This window comes from Oxyura jamaicensis, chromosome 23, assembly GCF_011077185.1.
Source record: "Oxyura jamaicensis isolate SHBP4307 breed ruddy duck chromosome 23, BPBGC_Ojam_1.0, whole genome shotgun sequence".
Lineage (NCBI taxonomy): Eukaryota > Metazoa > Chordata > Aves > Anseriformes > Anatidae > Oxyura > Oxyura jamaicensis.
In genome coordinates, this window is record NC_048915.1 from 2,824,783 (window position 1) to 2,832,354 (window position 7,572).

Consider the following 7,572-nt stretch of genomic DNA (forward strand, 5'->3'; position numbering starts at 1 on the left):
GGTCGGGGTGGGGAGGTGGTGGTGGGGATGGGGTGGGAGGTACGGGGTTGGGTGAGGGGGTGGAGGGTGGGGGGGGGATGTGGGGGGGGGGTTAACCCGAGCATCCCTGCACCCGCGTCCCCCTCCGGCTCCGTGGAGGGGCTGGTCAACCTGTCCCCTCTGTCCCCAGATCGGAGGCAGCCTCCCCCTGCCCCGCTCGCAGCCCCGACGCCAGGGTGATGGGCACAGGCTGCCCTCTCGGCTGCGCCAGCTTGGGAGCACCCCAGGGAGGACCAGCCCCTGGTATGTCCCTTGCAGGGACTTGGCGCTGTGAACCCTGGGGCACGGGGGGGGTAACCCGGGGACCCCCGACTCGCAGCTAACCCTCCGCCCCCCTGCCCCTTCTTCCTTTGCAGAGAGCTCAAGTGCAACAGCAGGAGCAGCAGCAAAGCCGAGGGTAAGTCACCGCTGCGCCGGGCGAGGGAGGAGGCTGGGGAGCGCGGCCTGATCCCTGCTGGCGACGGGGCCGGGGCGAGCGGGGGGCCAAATCCGTGCACCCCCCTCTCCCTCAGCGGGAAGGGAGCGGGCGCAGCCGGCTGCTTTGGCCGGCGGCGCCCTGGGGTCCTCACTGTCCCCTCTCTGCCCCGTCCAGGTCCCTGTCTCACCATCCCCGACCCCCATGTCAGCAACTGCTCGGCCAAGCGGCACGCGGGGGAGGAGGAGTTCAGGATGCGCGTGAAGCCCCCGGGCCCAGTGGTAACGACCAGCGTTGTGCGCGGCTCGCCCGACTACGTCCGAGAGCCCAAGTTCTACCCGCCGGGGCACCCGGCGCAGCGGCCCCCGGCCTGCCCGGCGGAGAAGGCCTTATCCTGCAGCGTGCTGAGCTTCCCTGAGGGCTCGTGCCCCGCGCTCGGCCGGGAGCACCAGGCAGGCTCGCTGCTGCACGGCGACCCGGCCGACCGGTGCCAGAGCGTGCACGGCGGCACCAAGGCGGCCGAGGACTTGCTGGGCTGCGCCGGCGAGCCCCGGATCCTGGGGGGCAGCGCGGAGGAGGCAGCCGCCCGCGACCGGGCGCCCAAGACCTTCCCCAACGCGACGCTGGCCTCGGGCCGCTGCAACGTCGACAGCATCGTCGCCCTGCTCCGGAGCAAGTGCGGCAACGGGCACATCAACCTCCACCCCGTGGTGCAGCTCATCGACATCATGAAGGACCTCAACCGCCTCTCCGAGGACCTCAAGAGCAGCGGGGTGCACCTGGACTGCGGCAGCCTCCGCGGCGGCGGCGGCGGCGGCCACGAGGACGGCCGCCTCCTGCCCGCCGACCGCGACCTCCAGTACAGCTTCTTCTCCTCGCCCTCCCTGGCCAACAGCATCCGCAGCCCCGAGGAGCGCGGGGTGCTCTGCAAAGCGGAGCCACCGCGGCACCCCCGGCCCCCGGCCCGCGACGGGGAGGCCGAGGGCGGGGGGGGGAGCGCCCCGCAGCCTCCTCCGGCCTCCAAAGCGCCCGCGGAGGAAGCCGGTTGCTCCCAGCCCGACGCCGGCGACTACTCGGACCTGGCCGAGGCGGACATCCTGAACGAACTGGCCTCCCTGGCTTGCCCGGGGACGCAGCTGCTGGAGTCACAGTCGATGGAGGCGCAGCCCCAGTTGCTCCCGGCCCAAGAGCTGGACTCCCAGTCCCGGCTGCTGGATTCCCAGTCCCTGGAGTCGCAGCCCCAGCTGCTCGATTCGCAGAGCTTGGAGCCGCTGCCGGAGTCGCTGGAGCTGCAGAACCTGGAGCCGCTGGGGCTGCAGTCGCTGGAGCCGCTCTCCGAATCGCTGGAGCTGCAGTCGCTGGAACCGCTCTCCGAATCGCTGGAGCTGCAGTCGCTGGAGCCGTTGGCGGAGCCGCTGGGGCTGCAGACGCTGGAGCCGCTGCCCGGAGCCCTGGAGCCGCAGCTCCTGGAGGCGCGGGCCCCGCTGCTGGCAACCGAGCCCTCGCTGCTGGAGGCGCAGCCGCTGGGGCCCGTGCCGGAGCTGCTGGAGGCGCAGGCGGGCACCGGGGACCCGCTGCGGCCCCACAGCCTGCAGCCCCGCCTGGGGGGGTGTCCCCTGAGCGGCGTGGTGAAACGCGGCCCCTGCGGGGGCCGGGGGGCCGGGAGATGCGGCGAGGACCACCGCAAGTACGCGCTGCGCCGGACTGACAAGCCAAAGATGCTGTGCCGCAGGAGGAGGGCAGGGCGAGGGCGCCGGGCAGACGTCGCCCCCGAGAGCCGCGTCCTGCCCCTCGCCCTGCCCGCCGAGGTGCCCCCGGGGCCCGAGGAGCCCAGCACCCCGCTGCTGACCCCCCCGCCGCCCCCCGAAGCCCTGGACCCCGACGAGGTGCCCAAGGCCCCCGCGGCGGGGAAGAAGAGCAAGTGCCGTGGGGTGCGGAAGATGGTGGTGAAGATGGCCAAGATCCCCGTGTCGCTGGGGAGGAGGAACAAAACCACCTACAAGGTGTCGTCGCTCAGCAGCAACCTGAACCTGGAGGGCAAGGAGCTGGCGGCCAGCAGCTCCATGGAGCCCACGCCGCTGCTCAAGATGAAGAACAACGGGCGCAACGTGGTGGTGGTCTTCCCCCCCGGCGAGATGCCCATCATCCTGAAGCGCAAGCGGGGCAGGCCCCCCAAGAACCTGCTGCTGGGCCAGGCCAAACCCAAGGAGCCCGCCCCGGAGGTGAAGAAGAGGAGGAGGAGGAAGCAGAAGCTGGCCTCTCCCCAGCCCTCCTACATCGCCGACACCAACGACAGCAAGGCCGACTACTCGGACGTGCTGGCCAAGCTGGCGTTCCTCAACCGGCAGAGCCAGTGCTCGGGGCGCTGCTCGCCGCCCCGCTGCTGGACGCCCAGCGAGCCCGAGTCCATCCACCAGGCACCTGACACCCAGAGCATCTCCCACTTCTTGCACCGCGTGCAGGGCTTCCGCCGGCGCGGCGGCAAGGCGGGCGGCTTCGGCGGGCGCGGCGGTGGGCACGCCGCCCGCGCCTCCCGCTGCTCCTTCAGCGACTTCTTCGAGGGCATCGGCAAGAAGAAGAAGGCCCCCGCCGCCGTGCACGCCGACCCCGTGCACCCGCGCAAGAGGGGCCGGCCGGAGCCCGACCCCGTGGGCAAGCCCAAGCGCAAGCGGCGGACCCGCAAGAACGGGGTGCTCTTCCCCGAGCAAAACCCCGGCCAGAGCTTCAGCGACAGTGCCTCTGAGTGGGCCGGGGAGAAGGGCAGCCCTTGGGCCCCCCACCACGGCCACGCCGCCGGCCAGGCCAGCCGCAACTGCAGCTACCAGGGGGCCGAGGCCAGGCCCTTCCACGCCGCGGCGCTGGAGTCGGGCTCCTCCGGCCGGGCCGGCTTCTACGCCGGCAGCGCGGCGTCCTCGCAGGCCGAGGTCAGCCAGGAGCGGCACAGCCTCTTCACGGGGTATTTCCGCTCCTTGCTGGACTCGGACGACTCCTCCGACCTGCTGGACTTCGCCCTCTCGGCCTCGCGCTCCGAGTCCCGTAAATCGGCGGCCGCCTACACGGCTCCCCCCAACGCCCTGGCGGGCCAACGGGGGGGTCTGGCCGCCTACCCGGCCCGGGGGGGCAAAGTGGCGGCGTCAGCAGCGGCCCCCGGCGCCGAGGCCGCCTTCCACGCGGCCATGCAAGGCCGCCAGGCCTTCCCGCCCGGCCGCCCCGCCGCTGGTTACGGGGTGGCCCAAGGAGCCTCGGAGTGCCGCGGCGCCGAGGCCTTCCCCAAGCTGGTGCCGCCCTCGGCCGTGTCGCGGTCGCCCACGGCTCACCCGGCGGCCAGCGGCACCCCCGGCTACCCCCAGTACGGCGGCTACAGCGCGGGGCAGAGCGTGGCTCCCGCCAGCGTCTTCCCCCCGGGGAAGCAGTACCCGTCGGCGCAGGACTGCCCCACCAGCAAGGACTGCAGCTTCGCCTACGGCAGCGGCAGCAGCCTCCCGTCCTCCCCCAGCAGCGCCCACAGCGCCGGCTACGCGCCGCAGACGGCCGGCCCCAGCCTGCCGCTGGGCAAGGCCTCCTTCTTCAACAGCGCCGAGGGCGGCCAGTTCTCCAGCGCCGCTCACACCCCGCTGCGCTGCGACAGCCGGGCCAGCACCGTCTCGCCCGGAGGCTACATGGTGCCCAAAGGCTCGGCCTCCTTCCAGCCCTCGCCCGAGAACTGCCGGCAGTTCCCCAGCGCGTCCCAGTGGGCTTTCCGGCAGGGCTACGGCGGGTTGGACTGGAGCTCGGAGGCCTTCAGCCAGCTCTACAACCCGGGCTTCGAGTGCCACCTCAACGAGCCCAACGTCATCCTGGACATCTCCAACTACACCCCGCAGAAGGCCAAGCAGCAGACGGTCTCGGAGACCTTCTCCGAGTCGTCCTCCGACAGCACCCAGTTCAACCAGCCGGCCGGCTACCGGCGCGCCAACAGCGAGGCCTCGTCCAGCGAGGGCCAGTCCAGCCTCTCCAGCCTGGAGAAGCTCATGATGGACTGGAACGAGGCGTCCTCGGCCCCCGGCTACAACTGGAACCAGAGCGTCCTCTTCCAGAGCAACTCCAAGCCCGGACGGGGCCGGCGGAAGAAGGTGGACATGTTCGACACGTCCCACCTGAACTTCTCCTCCTCGTCCTCCTCCTCCTCCGTGTACCCCTCCAAGAGGAGCACGGGGCCCCGGCAGCCCCGGGGCTCCCGTGGGGCTTGCGCCTCCAAGAAGGAGCGGGGAACGGGCAAGGCCAAGTTCCCCACCAAGTCGCAGCCGGTGAACCCCCTCTTCCAAGAGAGCACGGACCTGGGCTTGGACTACTACAGCGGGGACAGCAGCATGTCCCCCCTGCCCTCCCAGTCCCGGGGCTTCGGGGTGGGCGAGCGGGACCCCTGCGACTACGCCGGGCCCTACTCCATGAACCCCTCCACCCCCTCGGACGGGACGTTCGTGCAGGGCTTTCAGAGCGACTCCCCCGGCCTGGGGCAGCCGGATTTGGAGAGCAAGCACTTCCCCGCCCTCCCTCACCAGCTGGCGGCCCCCGGCCAGCAGACTGTCTTCGAGGCCGGCCTGCAGAAAGCCTTCTCGCCCAACTGCTCGCCCACGCTGGCCTTCAAGGAGGACCTGCGGGCGGGCGACCTCCGCAAGCTGCCCGCCTGCGACTCGCTCAAACACAGCATGCAGGGGGGGGCCCTGCCGCACGCCCCGCACATGGCCTGCCGCGACCTCCCCATGCCTCAGCCACACTACGACTCCCCCAGCTGCAAAAATCCCCCCTACTGGTACTCGCCCAACGCCAGCACCCGCAGCCCCTCCTCGTACGACGGCAAGGCGGGGGCCGGCATGCTGGTGGACTTCATGGGCAGGACGGACCCCTCGTGTCTCAACCCCCACCTGAGCAGCCCGAGCGGCACCCACCCCCCCAAGGGCGAGAAGGAGCCCTTGGAGATGTCCCGGGCTCACCACCGAGGCCCCTACGCTTGCCCCCTGATCAATGACTTGAATATCTCCCCCGTACCGAGAGACTCTATGCTGCAGCTGCAGGACAACTACAGGTACCCCAGTTTTGCACCCCAAGGGCACCCCGTCATGGCCCCCACCCAGAAGAGCGGGTTTTTGGGGCCGATGGTAGAGCAACAGCACCCCGAGGACACTTTTACGGTCACCTCATTGTAGTGTCTGCTGACGTGCCAACCGGACAACGAGGTTTTGTTACAGGGTAGGTGCGGGGACACCCCCCCTCCATCCTCGGGACGGGGCTCGAGGGGGTGCTGAGCTGTTGGGGTGGGGTTGGGGTTGGGGGACACGGGGCGCCCGGGCCCTTCTCACCCCCCCGCCCCGCTGTTGTGTTTCTCTTGCAGAGGTAATTTAGCCAGCACTTTTTTTCTGGAACACTTTTCAAGTTCTGTATTTAACTGGGATTGGAACCGTTTGTTTGTTTTCTAAAAAAAAAAAAAAAAAAAGGAAAAAAAAAAGGGGGAAAAAAAAGAAAAAAAAAGAAAAGCAAAAAAAAAGGAAAAAAAAAAGAAAAAAACTGAAAAAAAAGTTAAAAAATAAGTGAAACGAAAGAGAAAAAAAATAACGGAAGAAGAGAAAAGGAAGAGAGAGACCCCCCCCCCCCCGCGTTTTTTTCCCCCCCTTCATACTAAAACCCGCTCCGTCTGAGGACGACCCGGCTCTGCTTTCCGGACTGCCGCCCCCACCTCCCGCCCCGCAGCAGGACAATCGGACGGACGGACGGACGGACGGACAGCACCGGCCCCCGCCGAGCCCAGGACAGAGCCGGCGGGCGGGCAGGGCTGGGCAGGCCACGGGACGTGGGGGTCAGCGGCCCCGAGCCCCCTCCCCGGTGCCGCGGGGACCCTCGGCCGCCCTCGGAGGGTCCGGTTTGGTTTTTGTTTTTTTGTTTTTGTTTTTGTTTTTTCTTTTTTTTTTTCTTTTTTTTTTTCTGTTTTCCTCCCCGTTTGCTCGCTTGCTGGGGGTGTTTTTCTCGCCGGATGACGCCGGTGGGTGTTTCGGAGAGCTGGCCGCGAGGAGACTTTGGCAGCTTCGCCGTGGGTCTCGGAGACGCAGCCGGCGCCCAGTAAGTGCCACGTGCGCCCCGCTGGTGCCTGTCCCCGGACGGCCGCGGCACCGTTTGGGCTGCGAGCACCCATGGGTGCTGCCGGTGGCGTCCCGTGGCCGAGCACTGACCCGGAGACCTCGGCTGCCCCAGGGTCTGTGGGTGGCTGGAGCGCAGGGTGCTCGGTGCCGGTGCCCAGGGTGCGGGGTGCTGGAGGACAGGGTGGATGGGTGCTGGAGACGGGGGCGGGTGGGTGCTGGGTGAGCAGGACCCCAGACCCTTGGGTGTGTGGGTGGCAAATGGGGGGTGAGCAGGACCCCAGATCCTGGGGATGTGGGTGCTGGATGGGGGATTTGTGGGACCCCAAACTCCTGGGTGTGTGGGTGCCCCAGATCCCTGGGCAGGTGGGTGCCAGACCCCTTGGCATGGGGGTGCTCGATGGGGGGGTTGCAGGACCCTAAACCCATGGGCAGGTGGGTGACAAATGATGGGGTGTGGAGGACCCCAAACCCCTGGGCATGTGGGTGCCAGATGGGGGATTTGTGGGACCCATGACCCCTGGGTGGGTGGGTGCTGGATGGGGACGGGCAGCACCCCAGACACCTGGGCATGTGGGTGCCAAACAGGGGCATGTGGGACCCCAAATCCCTGGGCAGGTGGGTGCTGGATGGGGGGGGTGCAGGACCCCAGACCCCTGGGTAGGTGGGTGCTGGATCGGGGGGGTGCGGGACCCCAGACCCATGGGCAGGTGGGTGCTGGACTCCTTGGCATGGGGGTGCCAGATGAGGGGGGTTGCAGGATCCCAAAACCCTGGGCAGGTGGGTGCCAGATTTGGGGCGTGCAGGACCCCAGACCCCTGGGCATGGGGGTGCTGGATATGGGTTTGTGGGACCCCAGACCCCTGGGCCACACGGGAAACCACCCATTCGGGCACGGATCCATCCCTTCTGCGGGAAGCCAGGCGGGGGGGGGGGGCGGGGGGGGGGCGGCCGGACGCTCACCCCTGTCCCCTCTCCCCGCAGCCAACCCAGCCAGCGGAGCCCCCG

General features: G+C 69.1%; 2 protein-coding genes across 10 annotated transcripts in view; both read left to right on the forward strand.

Annotated features, from left to right (window-relative positions):
• Positions 1-6,009, forward strand: part of AHDC1 (AT-hook DNA binding motif containing 1) — a 48,454-nt gene extending 42,445 nt beyond the window's left edge. For 7 of the 9 annotated variants that reach the window (XM_035345729.1, XM_035345736.1, XM_035345727.1 and 4 more), the window contains 3 exons: positions 396-436; positions 632-5,683; positions 5,826-5,967. In XM_035345729.1, the coding sequence (XP_035201620.1) occupies positions 709-5,640 (4,932 nt within the window). In that variant the 5' untranslated portion in view covers positions 396-436; positions 632-708 and the 3' untranslated portion in view covers positions 5,641-5,683; positions 5,826-5,967. Of the gene's footprint in view, positions 1-169; positions 283-395; positions 437-631 lie in introns of all 9 variants that reach the window. The other 2 variants (XM_035345734.1, XM_035345728.1) reach the window with 2 other exon arrangements.
• The window catches only part of WASF2 (WASP family member 2), a 44,317-nt gene continuing 39,003 nt past the window's right edge, over positions 2,259-7,572 (forward strand). The window contains exon 1 of the mRNA XM_035345743.1: positions 2,259-2,292. The gene's annotated coding sequence lies outside the window, so the exon portion shown is untranslated. The remainder of the gene's footprint in view (positions 2,293-7,572) is intronic.